Source organism: Triturus cristatus, chromosome 7 (assembly GCF_964204655.1).
Source record: "Triturus cristatus chromosome 7, aTriCri1.1, whole genome shotgun sequence".
NCBI classification, from domain to species: domain Eukaryota; kingdom Metazoa; phylum Chordata; class Amphibia; order Caudata; family Salamandridae; genus Triturus; species Triturus cristatus.
In genome coordinates this window covers 178639711-178656982 of record NC_140590.1, presented here as the reverse complement: position 1 = coordinate 178656982, position 17272 = coordinate 178639711, and the positions used below count along the sequence as shown (strand labels likewise).

General features: G+C 44.3%; 1 protein-coding gene across 1 annotated transcript in view; it reads right to left on the bottom strand.

The window, feature by feature from the left end:
- Window positions 1-17272, bottom strand: part of LOC146809162 (IgGFc-binding protein-like) — a 272114-nt gene that overhangs the window by 140084 nt on the left and 114758 nt on the right. The window contains exon 3 of the mRNA XM_085615956.1: window positions 12052-12386. Coding sequence (XP_085472082.1) covers window positions 12052-12386 — 335 coding nt within the window. The remainder of the gene's footprint in view (window positions 1-12051; window positions 12387-17272) is intronic.

The following is a 17272-nucleotide window of genomic DNA, read 5'->3' as shown; positions in this document are numbered from 1 at the left end:
GTGGTCTCCTCAAGTACAGAGGTTACACATCAGCTTTTTGCATGGGACAAGATCCAGTCGTTTGTCCTTTTAAAGATGGACAAAATCTCACCTGTCAGGTACATAAACCACCTGGGTCGCTCTCAGTCCAAGGTCCTCTCGGATCTCGCAATCATTGCTTGGCAGTTTTTCCTGGACCATCAGATATTGGTCATGGTGGAATACCTTGCAGGGCAGAACAACAAGTGGCAGAACAATATGGTAGTGGACTGGCAATTCAGTCGCTTCTGGGACTCCAGTCCTTGGAAGCTACACCTGGAGGTCTTTGCCAACCTCCAGGACAAATAAGGTCTATTTTCAGTGGGCCTGTTCACCTCCAGATTGGATCATCAACTGCCCAACTTATTCAGTTTTAGGCCAGATCCTCTTGCGACCAACATGAATGCCTTTCTAGAGGACTGGGAACAAGATAAGGGGTGTGCGTTTTCCCAAATCCCAAGAATCACCAGGGCTTTGGCCCAGCTTAGAGGTCAATGGGCGGAAGTCATGTTGGTCACCCCGATTTCAAAAACCCAATTTTGATTTCCAGTTCTTCTGGAACTTTCATGGGATTTTCCAATCCCTCTCCCTCTCCCCCTATTCCCGACCTCTCCTCTTCAATCTGGATCGCATTCCTCATCAGCTGGTGTCAGAAGGGTTGCCTCACCTAACCGCATGGAGGATTACAGAGATGATGGTCACTCCCAGGTCTTTCAGAGCTTACTGAGGATCTCCTGTCAAAGGCATGGTCAGACGGCACCATCAAAAGATACCCATCAGCTTTGAAAATATGGTGTCGGTGTGTGTGATGGGGTTGTGATCTCGTGGGGGCTGAGGTAGTGTAAGTTGGACATTTTTGGGCCAACCTAGCACAGAAAGGTATGATGTACTTGTCGGATAACACCTTCTGTTCAGATATCTCGGCTGGACGTCTACCAGTGAAAGAGTCCTCGGTAGGGTAATACCCATTTGTGTGTAGGCTCCTATGTGGTATTAGGCTATCATTCCCTACGGAGCTGCGTTACTCAGCTCTTTATGATGTTAACAAGGTTTAATCCATTTTCTTTCATGATAAACTAATAGATTCCTATCAAGGAAGGAACTCTCAGCGAAGCTGGCGATGTTGTTCTGCATGGCATTGTACAGGAGGGTTTTGGATGTTTAAGCACTAGGCATTATGGGAAGGCCCATCTCTGTCTCCCCATTAAATTGAGCAGGCGTGTAAAATGTAATTCCAGAGTTATAGAATACTCAGCATTCTTGGATTCTCTTAAGCTGTGCGTAGTCCAGTGCCTTAAGGCCTACAAGGAGATGTCAGGGGACTTCGGGTCTCTGGGTGAGCGGCAGCTCCTAATCATTCTCAAGAACCTGCATGATCCAGTTTCCTCCCTAACTATAGCCCTTTGGGTATGTTTGGTCATGCAGGAGGCAGGAGTAGATCTTAGCATTTTAGTACACGCTCAATTCATGGAGCAACAGCCTCCAAAGCGTTCAGTTTGTGTGCTCGTTTGGAAGATATCATGAACGACGATTCTACTTTTAAAAGGGTACATTTTAAGCCAGTGCTGGATACAGCTCATTTGATGGCAAGTAAGCTTTAAACTAGCCTAATCTTCGCCTCCGGTCCTGACATGGAATTAGAAAATTTCTAGCTATTGTAACGGAAAGTTTCAATTCTGTTGAGGATTTGAAGGCAAGAATTATCCCACCCGTGGAATAATAATCTGGGAAACCCTCCCAGTGGCTAGTAAGTAAAGATTTGGATTCTCTAGCTATATTCTTGTGCAGTGTTGATGACTCAGAAGAGTTTGGTTATGCATATCCTGGGTACTGTGTAGACTTGCTGGTAGTCAAAGAAATGTTATCCAACTACTGGATGGCAAATGTCTTGTCTATAAACTGGTCATGTCAAGTAGTCAGTCAACTACCTTAGGGGAATAGACACCTTAAGATGGAAAACCTTCTTTTTAAAGTTCTTTACTTCTGGAGGATAGAAAACTCCAGAGATATCCTTCTCAAGAAGTGCACCTAAGGGTGAAAACTCTGTCCACTATTTATTAGGAAGAGTCTATCATGGGAAACCTTCTAAAGGAGATGAAATATATGTTGCTGGACTGTTAATTACTCTTGTGAATTGTGTTTGATTATATTTGAGACTATCTTTAGACTGTTTTTACTGGCACGTGATTGTCTTTCAGAATACCTTAAGCAATAGAAAATCATTACCACACAGGAAGTTTTTGATGTTTTCAAGTCTTGGCTTAGTGCCACACTACAACAAATATAACTTTATTCTTGAAGACTTGAAGAAGTACATGCAGCAAATTAATTTGAATCTTGAAAGCAATGGTAAAATAGACTTTTCGTATTTTGGTTGTTACAGCCAACATTTTAAATGCTTCCTCAAGGCAGAACAGCCACAATATCCATATTTCCTAATTATTGTCCAGTGCCTACCTAGTGTTAGACCCTAAGCCGAAACAGGGACAGGAGAGTGAATAAATATGCCTGTTTTGCTACAAGGCTCTATTGTATTCCAACATTGGCCCTTTTATTTATTTATTTATTCATTTATTCAATGTTTTCTCTAGCGCTAACAAGAAACAGAGTTTGGGTGTCAGGGTGCTTTACATTTCAACCACCTTCAGCATCAGCAGATATCCAATTCTTTCATGTCAATAACATGTCTATGTATTCCACTAACATTGGCATATGCTTATCCATACCTAAAACAAATACAATGAAGAATAATATAAATCATTAGATTACAGTCAAGTATGTTGTGTCATAATTACATTTTAAAATAAGACCACTCCTAAGGCCTTAGATATCCAAATTGGTTATAGTAATTGCTAGGCTAATCAAATATATCTGTGGATTGATCGAGGTACATGTCTATAGACAACATCAGTGTTGGTGGACGAAGGGTCTAACTGTATCCATCCAAGCTGAGGATAGCAATTCGAGCTCAATCCATGACAGTAGCTTGATTCGTGTTTCGCTGGGTTGACAGCACAATTCCATAGAGTCTTATTCCAGTTGTTCGTTATGGGAGAAATGTACCCATCAGAAAGAACTTACTCTCCTTTTTGAATCGTGGAGCATTATTGATTTTTCTGATATTCGGTGGGACGATTTGCAAATCTTGGTGCAGCTCCTGTGAACGCTCTATCATAAGTTCTTTTCTTTTGGAAGAATGCTGGTTTCAGTAGAAAATCCTTGCATCCCCTCAAAGGTCTACTGCCTCCAGACAGCGTAATTTTATGGGCCACGTAATGAGGGGTCTTGTGGTGTATTGCCTTGTGTGTAATACATGCAATTTTTACATCTATTCGTGCCTCGTATGGGAGCCAGTTGATCGCTTTCAGATGTGAAGTGATGTGGGCGTATTTTTTTGTTCCCGTTATAAGTCTAGTTGCTGCATTGAGACCAGCTTTTAGGGGAGCTGTTAAGATCTTAGGAAGTCCTGCGCATCCATATTCAATTCTTGAAATGACCAGCGCCTGGACTGCATTTTAAGATCACCAGAATCGATGAATGGCTTCAGTGATAATGTGACCCTGTGCACCCTCTGATGATCCCATTACTCCAACCTAATTTGGACATATATTTTACAAAAGCACCTGCATCTCACTGAATAATTATTAAAGAGACAAATTGATTTGGTATTGCTAGATCTAAAAGCTAAATGGGGAGGGGAATGGTACGCTATCCTCGTAATAATGCTTGTCCCTCCCATTTATGCTCTATATCTCATATTAACATTTAGTATATTTCAGCATGTCTTTACACAAAGCCTATTAGATTTCTGTTTTAAGCACTCTAAGTATTATATTAGCTTTATATTGAAAAAGCACTTTCGCCTCACTGACTGCTACCACTGAGAATAGCATTGCCATGACTAATTTGCTTAACCTCAATGTTGGAATTGGCACTTTCTGGTTGGCTAAAGCGATGCCCCAGCCAGCAAAACCTACCACTCCTGTCAGGGGCGGGTGATTAATTACACAAAATGTATAACCTGCGCTCACCCTTATGTATCTTGGCACTGAGCAGTGAGGCTTACCACATAGGCAATGTGTAAATCATTGACAGCGCACTCTCTCTCATGATAAGTACCCCGAACGTCACAAAAGAGACTTCACTAGTGATTTATGTAAATAAGGTTTGCATTCAACATACATAATAATCTACACAATATGAACATCATGAATTTCTGGTCATTAAGAGGCCTGGGCCAAATTTTCGTTCCGTTCACGGAAATTGCGATAATTTGGCATTTTCGCGTTCAGCGGAGAGCGCGAAAATGTCAAAAATTCCTATTCCGCAGCTTTGCGATAACTTGTTTCTTGCTCGCGCTGTAAAATAATACATTCTCGCTCGCGATCGCCTTACCTGAATCCCCGCGTTCGCCGACAAGTTCTCTCGATCCGGTCGCGTTCTCCATGAGATGTTGTATTGTTTTTAGCCATTTGCGCTGTCTCGCGACAGTTCGCGTCCGCAGTGACGTCATGCGTCGCGCGATCACGTCTTTCTTCTCGCGATCATGCACCGCGAGACAACTGAAAACAAGATGGCCGCGCCCGCGAGCAACCGCAGGGGTAAGTTGCCGAACCGCAACCATGCAGAAAATATCGCGAACGGGCGGCAAGAAAACTGCCGCATCTTCGCGATATTTCTGCGTGTTTGCGGAGATTTGTGACATTTTTGCGATAATTTGCGAAAGTGAATTTCGCAAATTCCGCCCACCCCTAGTCATTAATCACATTGGGAATTATAACTAGCAGCACTATGCCCAGCATGTGCAGACAACACCAGTAATATGCACACTTAGGAAACATCCTAATCAACACCCCCCTAGCACCCTTATGTTTTGCAACACGTTGTCCACCCTAAGCCCACCCTAACAGTTCTTATAAATCAATACGAGACAGTTAGAGGATGCACCCCGGGTCACAATGACATCAGAATTATGTACATACACAAAATTGATACCTCTTTTTGGCAGCACCGCAGGACAAGGCCTCGTGGGCAAAACCAATGTCAAACGTAAAGCTTTTAGGCAAGAAATCAACGTATTGGGCAAACCGCCATCCAATGTTGTGAATGATGGGTAGTTCCCTGCTGTCACTCCCATGCACAAACACAAACTCCCTCTGCGCTGCAATGCGGTGCAATGGGTATCAGACAAGTCCATACGGAAGCACTCACATACACATTCAGCACCCTAATGAGGTGCAACTGATACTCAGCAGGTCAATAGGTCACACTCTGCCGATCCAGTAGCCCAAAGCCTCTCTCTGCTCTCCAAATCACCCGACTATCCTACACCCACAGACTGGAGACGCCCTGTGTCCTCCACCTGGCCTAGGCCGCACGCAGCTAAAGTCACTCTTGTAAGGATCCTAGGAAGCCGGGGGGGGTATGTAGCAAGGTCAATTAGGAGGCAGACAGCAAAAGGGGTTTGGCAGCCACTTAGGAAGTTCACACACAGGATGCAGAGCAGACACCGCCCAAGGGAAATAGATGGGCACAACCAAGGGGTACCGAAGGCCTTCCGGCACCAGCCCAATTCTGCGAAACATAGGGGGCTTCACACAGTCTCTTGACCCACTTCCAATAGTTCTCTGAGGCATTCCTGCAGCCCAGTCAATCACTCTCACCACCCAGGCCCAAGCCGGGCAACACTACCTGGCAACACCGTGTCGTCGGGGAGGGCCGGGCGAGAAGAGGGCAGTTAATCCACTGCACTGAGGGCCAAGTAAAGGAACAGTAGATGAATGGGGAATGAAGCAGGGGGGGAGAAAACATCTAGTCTGGGACAGGTTGATCAGAGTTGCACCCAGGATATCAAGGCAGAATGGTGGTTGCACAATGATACGTGTTGCGCCAGACTGTTCCTGTCACAAAGAACGAAGAGTTTCAAAATCCGTGCCTCCTTGAAAATGAGGCAGCACGTCAGGTGCACATCGATTTTGGTGGCACCAGACAGCTCTGGCCACACACATGATTGAAGAGCTGCAAATTCCTTACCTCCATGGAAATCAGGCATAACGTCTGGTGCACGTTGATATTGGTCGTACCAGACAGTTCCTGTCACACATACACACAGGTGCAAGTTCAGCAGTGCCTCTTGAGGAAGAATGAAGCACTACTATGGTTACTCCCCAACCTTTAAGGGTCACAACCTGTGAATCGGACACCACAGGCAATGAGCATGCAGTCGGTGTGTTGCACGAGAGAGATGAGGCTCGATTGATGGCTCGATTGATGAAGCAGACTACGCTGGGTCCCGCAACTGCTGAATACGCTCACCTCCAACTAGACGCTTATAAGTGCCAAGGTCCCCACAAAGCGGTGGCCACATGCCTTAGATGCGGGCCTGACTTTAGGGGCTCCGCACAAGGTGATCCGGTCTCCAGGCAAAATTCTTTGTTCCACACCCCGTCGCGCTACGAGCTGGAATCCAGCAGACGATGTGGGCATTTAAGAGGGCAGTGCACTTCATGTGTCACAAGTAAATGGTGTAGGTCCCTCTTAGGAGATCTTTGATGTCCTGATACCTCTGAAAGAACAGGGGGCAAACTGTAAAAGCCTTTGCAGAGCATGCTTTAGGGTGCCACACAGCAGCAGGAAGACGGCCCAGGCCATCCACTATTTGGGAAGGGTACGTGGTCCTTTTCAATGAGTCCTCTGGCAATGTACACCATGCAGTTCCAGGTTCTCCGGTCCCATGTCCCCACAAGCGTATCTCACCACTTGCTGCAGGATGGCACCAGTAGTTATACTGGAGTGTGCCTTTGACGTTGGGGGTGGTTCAAGATGTCTCCCCTAAATTTCTGTCCTCTTCGTCCTGTCATGAGGCCGTGGAATGCAGATCTTAATCTTTAGTGGGGCCACAATCTGGCTCTGGGGTTCAAGTATCAAAACCTCTTCCTACAATCTCTTCAGCCAGGGACGCAGATGGCAGTGGTCAGTCGCCCCAATTGAGTGCCCGGTGTTTTATATCTGTTGTGGGGAATGCCCAGATCTGCTCCCCCAACCTTCAGTGTGGACTGGTGCCAAGCACCAAGGCACATGAAGAGTTTTAGAGGATATAAATTCAAATTTTCTAGTCGTGGCACTTCTATGGGAATCATGACAAAGTCACCTTGATCACCGGCAAAGGGTTGCTGCTTCAAATCGAATGATAGGACTAAACTGGTTTGCCTCCTTTCTACGTAACCGCACACAAAGGATCAAAGTTAACCATTCCCTTGCTTCTAATACCCCTGTCAAGATCTGAGTGTCTCAATGATTCGCGCTCTCGCCCACTCTCTTCAACCTCTTTATGGAACCACTTACTATCATTCTGAACCTTACTAATATTCAGTACCATATGTATGTGGATGACACACAACTTTACGTAAAGATCTCATCTCAAGAGGACATAAAAACGCTAAATGCTGCACTTGCACAAACCCAACAATGGTTAGCTCAGAACCATCTTCTGTTAAATACTCTGAAAACTGAATTTCTTCTGATTGCCCCCCCCCCCAATCACTCACACCTACCCTGGACTTGCTCAAATAAATCACTGCTCTTAACTGCACCCCTCATGTGGTAGACTCTGCTAAATCCTCAGGCATCACCTTGGACAAATACTTAAACATGCAAGTGCACATCAGTGCAGCCATTAGGGGAGCCAACTTTCAACTTAACACCCTGAAAAAAATCAAGCCTTTCCTCCCCCCTAAAGACATCAGGCGGGCGGTTCAATCCCTGGTGATCTCTAGTCTGAAATATGGTATGGTGACCCTTGCTGGACTTCCCAAAGCTAGCTTGGCCCCGTTCAGAGCCACCCTGAATGCATCAGCCAGACTCATCACGGGTTCTAGAAAGCATGACCTCATCTCCCCCTTATGCAACTAAATTGGCTATCTATCGAAGCCAGGATCCACTTCAAGATAGCCTGCTTGACACATAAAGCTTTACATTACAACACCCCGCTCTACCTGGCAAATAAGCTTGAACTTTCTGTATCAGGCCAGAACCTAAGAAGTATGTCTACCCTACTCTTGAAACTGCCCAGATTAAAAAACAAAAGATCCTGCAATCGTGCTTTCACCGGTCTTGCTCCAAGAATCTGTAATGTCCTGCCTCCCGAGATTGGATCCAATCCTTCAACTGGATCGTTCAAGAACCTTGTCAAATGGCTATTCTTGAACGAACTTTAACAGCATTTTTTAACAGCATCGACTTGTTCTTATGCTCTTATTCTGTCATAATGTTGACTCTTATTGTACTTCGTTGGCGCGATTTATTGTATTCTTGTCTATTTAATTGTTATTGTGCTTGAGGGCACTTCTGCTACTGCTCTGGTCGAGCTCACCCATCCAACCCTTGACCGGATCTGTTTACACCCCCTTGGTTTTAACCTCTCCCACTGTCTCATTGTGTTTTGGTTACCCATGTTTTCGCAAAATCTGTACAGCGCTCTGATACCCGTTTGGGTATTGTTCGCGCTTTATAAAACTTTTCAAATAAATAAAATAAAAATAAACATCCTGAGCCTGCTCCACTGCAATCCACTATTGCAGCATTAAGTAATATCAACCATGTCCCCATGTTAGCTTATTGGAAGAGAAAACTTCAGTGGTAGCAAAAACACACGAGTATTCTTCACTACCAGTGCAGGGGACACAAATATTTCCCTGCTCGGACTTTCATCTACCACTCGCTTCACCCCTTAGGAAGTACACTCAGGGTACTCGGTTGGAAGGGAAAGGTCCCCTTAGGATGGCTAGTTAGTCACACAGACCAGTCTAAGTAAATGCGCAATTGCAAGTGTCAGCCTGCAATAGTAGGCTGGACATGTATTTAAGAGCACCATCAGTGCAAAGCGCATACCAACCTGCAGTGGTAGGCTGGACACTAACTTAAGAGCACCAATGGTGCAAAGCCCCTACCAGTCTGCAATGGCAGGCAGGACATGTATTCAAGAGCACCATTGGTGCAGCGCGCACACCAGCCTGCAATGGCAGGCTGGACACATTCAAGAGCACCATTGGTGCAAAGTACATACCGGCTTGCGATGGCAGGCTGGATATGTATGTAGATCACCCTTGGTGCAAGTGCGCCCATCAACCTGCAACGGCAGACTGGACCCAGGTCTTAAAGCGGAATAGGTGCACGTGTGCACCTACCAGCCGGCCATGGCAGACCTGACTGATGCTCAGGTAAGCCACACATCTCTAAGATGGGCGTGCACACTTTTCCACTGCACTTACAGTGGGTAAGTGCCACCAGGTCCTAACAAGAGAATGGGCGGCACTTATGAAGTGTCCCATAGGGAGGACCGACCCCCGAGGTGGAGAAAACCCACATGGGTTTCCTACCCAGGCAGTGCACACGCCAATCTACCTACCTGGACACTCACCTACCCTAGTTTGGTGGTAGTGAATGGCCCCCTCAGGCTTGGCTATGGAGTGAGACCTGCCAAGCTGATGGCTCCATTTCAACATTTCAATGGCGTTATGATAATATCAATCCAGAGCCTCCTTGGCCTGGAAACAAGGAGGCGGGGGTTGCATCCCCCTTTAAGCATGCTAGCCCACAATCGTCCACTAGAAGGAATGAACCCAACAGAGTGATGCTGAGGCAATAGGTAGAATCAAGTTTCCCTTATGTTGCTTTCCTTTGAGGTTCAAAGACAATAATGTATTTGGCTGATCTTACTAGAGCATTCTAAAGTGTTGCGCTATAATGGGTGGAGACAACTATTTTATTGCTTTCACAACAATTGAGCTAGTTTTCTGATTGTACGTCATGCATTCACATCACAATAATGTCTATGGCTGATCTTATGTCCTGTATTCTCATAACATTAATGTCTGCTAAACTATAATTATTATTCCTCACTGATGCCTTGTGAATATGTGAATAAAAGGATACGCCCTTGGTTACACCACATTAATTGCAGTTGTCCATTGTCTTGGAAGTCATTTCAGTGGGAGGGGGCAGCGATTTGCATGTTGTGAGTGCACTATGACCAGGTGCCTCCTGCCAACAGCAGTGGGAAGCCCTTAGTCGCTCCACAGGCAGGAGCCAAGGCAGAGTCCCTCGTCTGTTTCGCCATGAGGAGCAACGCCCGTGACGTCATCTGGGGAGTGCCCTGGACAGCATTATATAAGGCATCTGAAGGCAAAGGATCTGCCTCTTTTTCTCTCCACCGCGCACCAGCCAACGTACCACATCAAACACCCACCCACTCACTTCTAGACGACAGAGGAATTGGTGGAATTTCTTGCAGCAGAAAAAGAAGTATACCCAATATTTGGACTGATTTGCTGAACTTTCACGTTGGAGGGGTGTTGATTTCTGCGTGCACTTGGCAGGCAAGAGGTGGAAATGACCTGCTGGTGATCCTCGACCTTTCTGCCCTACCATGAGATGCCTGGATTTAAACACATTGTTTTTTTTACCTTTTGACAGATACTCTGGCAGGGACGGAGGGCTATGTGGTGCCCTGGTGTATGTGGAACTGGGTGTATGCCCGTACCTCTGAGTGATGGAGGGGAAGTTGCCACTAAGTTATGCCCCCGGATGTCTTTGGTTGAGGACATGAACGATAGATATGGATAAATGGCCTTCTGACACTTTTGCATTCTGAAGTGTTGTGCTCTAATGGGTGGAGACAATGGTTTTATTGCTTGCACAATCTTTGAGCTGTTTCACTGATCTGACGTCATGTAGTCTCATAACAATAATGTCTTTGTCTGATCTTACAAGTGCATTTTGAAGTTTTGCGTTATAAATGGTGGAGACAACTGTTTTATAGCTTACAAAGACTTTGATCTGTTTTTTTGATCTTGTGTCATGTATTCTCACAACAATAATGTCTTTGGCTGATCTTACGTCCTGTATTCTCATTATAATAATGTCTGCTTAACTATAGTTATCATTCCTCACTGATTGCATGTGACTATGCGAATGAAAGGCTGCACCCTTAGCATTAATCACAGGTGTCTATCTTATTGGGAGTCGTTTCAGTGGGCGGTGGGCAGCGATTGGCACGGTGTGAGCGTACTATGGGGCATATTTACAAGGGGATTGCAGCACTGGAACAACACTTTAAAAATTTTTACGGTGGGGCAATGCCCCGCACTTTATTTGCAAAATGGAGTTAAGCCACAAAAAGTGCCTTTGTAAATATGGTACCCTTCCACACAGGTATCTGTCTGAAAGGGGCATGCAATGAGTGTTGCTGTGGGCGCTCCTACGCACCGCCCATTGCTTCTTGACGTTACCCCAGATTTACATGGATGTGTAAATAAGAGGCAGTGCCAAAAACCAACACCTTGCATTAGCAGGTGTTAGAATGGCGCAGCGAGGAGAAATACTTGTTTATGAGCAGGAAGGGAGACCTTCCTGCACATAAACAATGAATAATGGGGATTTGTTACTTCTATGTTTGCCGCATTCTGTAGCACACATCTAAAGAACAAACTGCCATTAATGATTGAAGGTGTCCCTTCCCGCATACAAACAATCAGTAGATAATGACGATTTGCTACTTCTATTGCGCTGCAGAAGGCAGCACACATAGAAGTGACAAATTACCATTATTCATTGTTTATGTGCAGGAAGGGAGACCTTCCAGCACATAAACAATCATTCCCTGCAACGCAGGTTTGCTTGCACTATGGCGCAAGGGTGTCTGCGTTGGCCCTAGGCAGCCATTTTTTAGGGCCAGCACTAGGGAAAACACGGGGGTGCGCCATATTGTTGTAAACACGGCGCATCCCTACATTTTGAAAATGGCGAAGCGTGGCGCTGCAGAATTTGTTGCATCTTTGCACTCCGTCATTTCCTTGTAAATATGCTAATATGTGTTTTCAACAGTGCCTCCCCATTGTTTTCAACAGTGCCTTCTTTTACTGTCACAAACTATTCATGGTTAAAATTTCTAGTACACTGAAATTATTGAATGTTACTGTAGAGCACTTTAGAAAACTCATGAATAAGTAAAGAAATCAGATTCAGTATCCTTACCCTGACTTGACCATGTTCAAATCTGACAAGGGAGATGGTGTAGTCATAGACTTCGATTGTTACAAAGCTGATGTATGATACTTTGGTGCTGCCTCGGTTCTCATTCTTCGCCTCAATGTTGAATACTGGCAAGGTGTTGTCCTCATCACAGGTCTTGGCAATGGTGTAGGTGCAGGTGCCCTGGAAGTCGTAGTTGCGGCCATCGAATGTGTGGTAATGTGGGTCTCCCCACCCCCAGCATACAGAGTTTGACTGTGGGACACACACTGGGCTGCCCCTGATTATCTTGCATGTCTCCTTCTTCCGGCAGGACACTAAGCTGCAGGAGGACTTGGCTTTTTGGATACAAATAAAAAAGGGACAAACAGGATGTGAACGATGAGCAGTATAACCACAAGTCTAATTGGTAAACAGCAAATGATGCAATAATAATAAATAAATAAAACGAATTTCATTGCGCGCGCTGAAACGTATTTGGCGTTTCAGCTAGCGCAATGAAATTTGTTTCATTTATTTATTTATTTACATTACTCCAGTTGGCTGTGAGCCAGAGTTTACTAGCCCCCACCCTGCCCCTCCCCGCCCTTCCCCACTGCCCGAGGCACTCCCTCCACAAGCCCCTTCTGATATTGAGGGTTGCTTCCCTACTATCATGACCTTGGTTATGTTAGCGTTCAGTTTGAGACAACTTGAACGCATCCATTGGGCGAGGTATACCATGCAAGATTTAAAACTAGCTGCTGACTCACCCTCAACCTGGGCAAAAGAGATAATCAGTTGTGTATCGTCAGCGTACGATACCATGGAATCATTGTGTAACTATGACGTCTGCAAGGGGTCTCATATAAATGTTAAATAGAGTTGTGCTCAAAGTGGAACTCCGTTGCACCTCCTGATGTAGGGGAAATTCTCCGGTGGCATAGGGGGTATTTACTACCTGGAAAGACCGCCCTTGAAGGAAGGAGGCTAACCATTTAAGGGCCAAGAAGCAGATGAAACAGCTCCGTAGCTGATGTAGTAGAAAGCTATGGGAGACTGTGTCAAATGCTGCACTTAAGCAGCATGATTAAGGCATTAGTCTGGCCTTTATCTGTCAAGGCTCTGAGTGACTCTGAGGCCAGCAGCATGCTTACTCAGGGCTGTGTTGATCCCAAAAGCCAGATTGAGATATGTGCAGCAAAATGTTGTCTTCGATGAAATGTGTTAATTGGCTATTGACATGTTCTTCTGCAACTTTGGCAAAAAAAGGAAGGGAAATGGGTCTAAAGTTTTCCGGTAAGGCTGGGTCTAGGGAAGGTTTTTTTAAGAAGTGGCCTAGCTATTGCTTGTTTCCAACATTTGGGCAGTGTGCCCGATGTTCAAAGAGATATTGAGAAGGTTGCTTAGACCAGGTAGAATGGATTCCACCACTGATTTCAAGATCCTATGGGGTGCAAGATCCTTGCCTGATTTGATCCTGATAATCAAGGCTCGTAGTTCCTACCAGGAGACCTGGGTGAAATTTGACAGGCCCCCTGTTGTGTCTAGCTCTTCCCCCCAGGCTTACTGGCTACCGAACTTCCTGGCGGCTCATGGAAAGTATTGATATATATCCGCCCCCTTGTTGTGAAAGAATTGGGCGATGGTATTACAACTCTAGGGTGGGGGTGGCCTGTGGGGCGACCGGATCTAGCGATGTCAAAGATTTAACAATCAAGAATAATTCCCTAACTGAGTTTTGGGCAGAATCGCATTTGATGGTATGATAAAATTCTCCTGGTAGTGCGGATGTTTTTATGATACATTTTCAGAGCACCATGATAGTCTAGTTACTGGTGACAGTCTTAGCTTTACGCCAAATGCACGCTGTTTGCAAGATGTTTTTAGGGAGAGGAGCTCTGAATTGAACCATTCCACCGAGGGTTTGATTCTGCATGTTGTACATTCTTTAAGCAGGGCCACCGTATCAAGAGCACCGGTGATCCAACTTTCCAGTAGATGGTTAGCTGATTCACAGTCCTTCCCCAACACAAGATTTTCGGCCCGTAAGGCTTACGTATATAATGATCACACCACCGGATGGGGTTAGGAATTCCAATGGGCAGAGCTTGTCAGTTGGCAAACACTGGATCTAACAGGTGCAGTAGGCTGTTAACCCTCTGTGATAATTGGCAAATATCCATGTAATTAGTAAGAGAAGTTGCCAGACAACAATTGGCATCCTTGAAGTGAATGTTAAGGACACCTAGGACAACAAAGTTGTTGTATCGTAGGGCATAAGAGAAAAGACCATCTTCTAATGAGGGCACAAAGATAGATGCAGGACCTGGACGTTGATAAATAAGAAAAACAGCCATTGAGCTAGTAGTGGAGAAGGCTAGAGTAAATAGGGAGGCTTCACACTCCTTCAGCTCTGTGTCTGTAAGCGTACATTTAATGTACTGTTAGAAAATTATCACAATTCCTCCAGCCCTATGAGGGAAGCAATCCTTTCTAACTATTGCATAGCCCGCCAGGATGGCACTGAGGATGTCCAGGCCAGAGCCAGTTTTCGATTAGAAAAAGCGCATCTGGACTAGAATGTCCGAGTAAATCAAAGATTTTTGTCTTCTGTTTAGCCAGAGACCAACAGTTCAGAGTGATGCACTCAATTTTCAGTGGTCTCGGTATGGGTGATGGGCTAACTGACCGGGCGCCTAACTGCTTACGGCATGTGAAGGATTCCTGGTGCTCCCTCTGGGGATGTTAATCTCTTCAAAAAAGGGGGGAACCCAAATAACCCTCCGGCATCTGGGAATGTAAATGATATATAGAAAAAGATAATGCCTCGGGACTGATACTCTCACATAAGTTTAGGCGAAGAGATAGATGAATTATCTCTCCCCTGGAGTAATATTTATTTCTCCAACAAAACCTGTATTATTAAATTTTGTGACCAAGTCAACGGCGATTCCAATGAAAACCAAAAATGTATCAATTACTTTTTATAAGTGTGAGGATATTTATTTTCTACCACACTTTTTTTGAAATTCTTTTGTTTTTAGACATATATATACAAACAAATACAATATTTACAATACTTACATATAGCACAATCACTGAACATATACATATCATCAAACGCCCTTTTTAATGTACCAGGATGCTTATGGGCTTTTTTTGAAACAGCATTCCTATATATAGAAGATCACTACTAAAGACGCACTACGAGATTTTGTCGTTTACAATCTCCTAATTATTTTGAGTGCTCTTTCACAAATAAGTCAAAACATAAATCATAATCCAGTGAGTGTCTTCAAAATAAATGTCATTTGTTTTGAAGACACTCACTGGATTATGATTTATGTTTTGACTTATTTGTGAAAGAGCACTCAAAATAATTAGGAGATTGTAAACGACAAAATCTCGTAGTGCGTCTTTAGTAGTGATCTTCTATATATAGGAATGCTGTTTCAAAAAAAGCCCATAAGCATCCTGGTACATTAAAAAGGGCGTTTGATGATATGTATATGTTCAGTGATTGTGCTATATGTAAGTATTGTAAATATTGTATTTGTTTGTATATATATGTCTAAAAACAAAAGAATTTCAAAAAAAGTGTGGTAGAAAATAAATATCCTCACACTTATAAAAAGTAATTGATACATTTTTGGTTTTCATTGGAATCGCCGTTGACTTGGTCACAAAATTTAATAATACAGGTTTTGTTGGAGAAATAAATATTACTCCAGGGGAGAGATAATTCATCTATCTCTTCGCCTAAACTTATGTGAGAGTATCAGTCCCGAGGCATTATCTTTTTCTATATATCACCCTCTGGGGATGTTAAGCATGCCTTTGCAGTCGGTGCCAGACTGAGGATTTCTGTGGATGAGTAGCAAATGGCTGGGGGGTCCCATTCGGGTAGGGTTCCAGGCTCCTGGCCAGGTGTACACCCTCACCTGTGTACAGATGTGCAGACAGCAGGAATTAAGAAACTGTAACTGCTGAATTTCACAGTTTTTTACTAATGAAATCTAAGCCTAACTATAATGTCCCTGTAAACTTTGTTTTTTTCAGCGAAATTCTATGGTTTTTAAAATAATGTTAACTAGCTATATCATCTCTGTAACCTTGATCTTTTTCAATGAATTTGGATGTATTTCCTAACTATAACGTCCCTGTAATCTTTATTTGTTCAGTGATTTCCACAGTTTCTTTAATGTTATTTGCTACCTGTAATCTGTAAAAATGAGTGAGTGAACAACTGGGTGTGTGAGTGAGTGTGTGTGAGTGTCTCAGTGAGTGTGTGATTGGGTGCATGAGTGTCTGAATGGGTGCATGAAGGTCTGAGTAAGAGTCTGCAAAACAGGTGTGGCCGTGGTCTTCGTATACTAATATAACTGTAGTTCAGATTTCGTTCTAGTACTAAATTGAAAAAAATGTCCCTTTATATTTTGGTCGAATGCTACATGAGGAAGTGCATTGCATGGTAGCAGTGGTACTAGTACTGGCCAGTAAGGGTACTATGGTCCTATGTTGGTACTTGTACCATAAGAAGTCAGAGTAAGAGCGCTGCAGTCTAGATTTCGATCTGAAAGTGGGTCACTGATGCTTGGGTTTGTGTCCAGTACTGGAACAATAACAGTAGTTCTGATCACATTCGGTTCCAACACTGCAGTCTCAAAACAAAAATACTGTACATTTATATCAAATTCCAGAAGAACGAATGCACTACAGCACACTGTACTTGGAGAACACTGGCACGGCAGGGTATGTTAATCCAGGTTTGTTTCCAGTACTAGAAAAGCAGCAATGGAACAGTACGGAGTACTGCAATCTATGTGTAGGTGCAGTACTGGACCACCAGGAGCCCTGCAGTTTAAAAAGGCTGCAAAGTAACAGCAAGAGTACTGAAGTTATGGATAGGTTCTATTACTGTGACAGTCCATGTTTATTTCAAGAACTGAAACAGCATGTGTGCAGCTCCAGTTATGGAACAGTACGGAGTGTTGCAGTCCATGTGTAATTCCAGTACTGGGCCAGCAGGAGTCCTGCAGTTTACAAAATCTGGCTCAGTAACCGCATAGGTATTGCATTCATGAGTAGGCCCCAGTGCTGTAACAGCTGGAAAGGCTTGGCGGCAGTGCTAGTAGAACAATGGTACTGTAGGCCACGTTCCTGGCAGTACTAGAATAGCAGTGATACTACAGTAAAGGTCCAGCTCCATTAATGAAAGAGCAGGACTAATTCTGCTGATAAG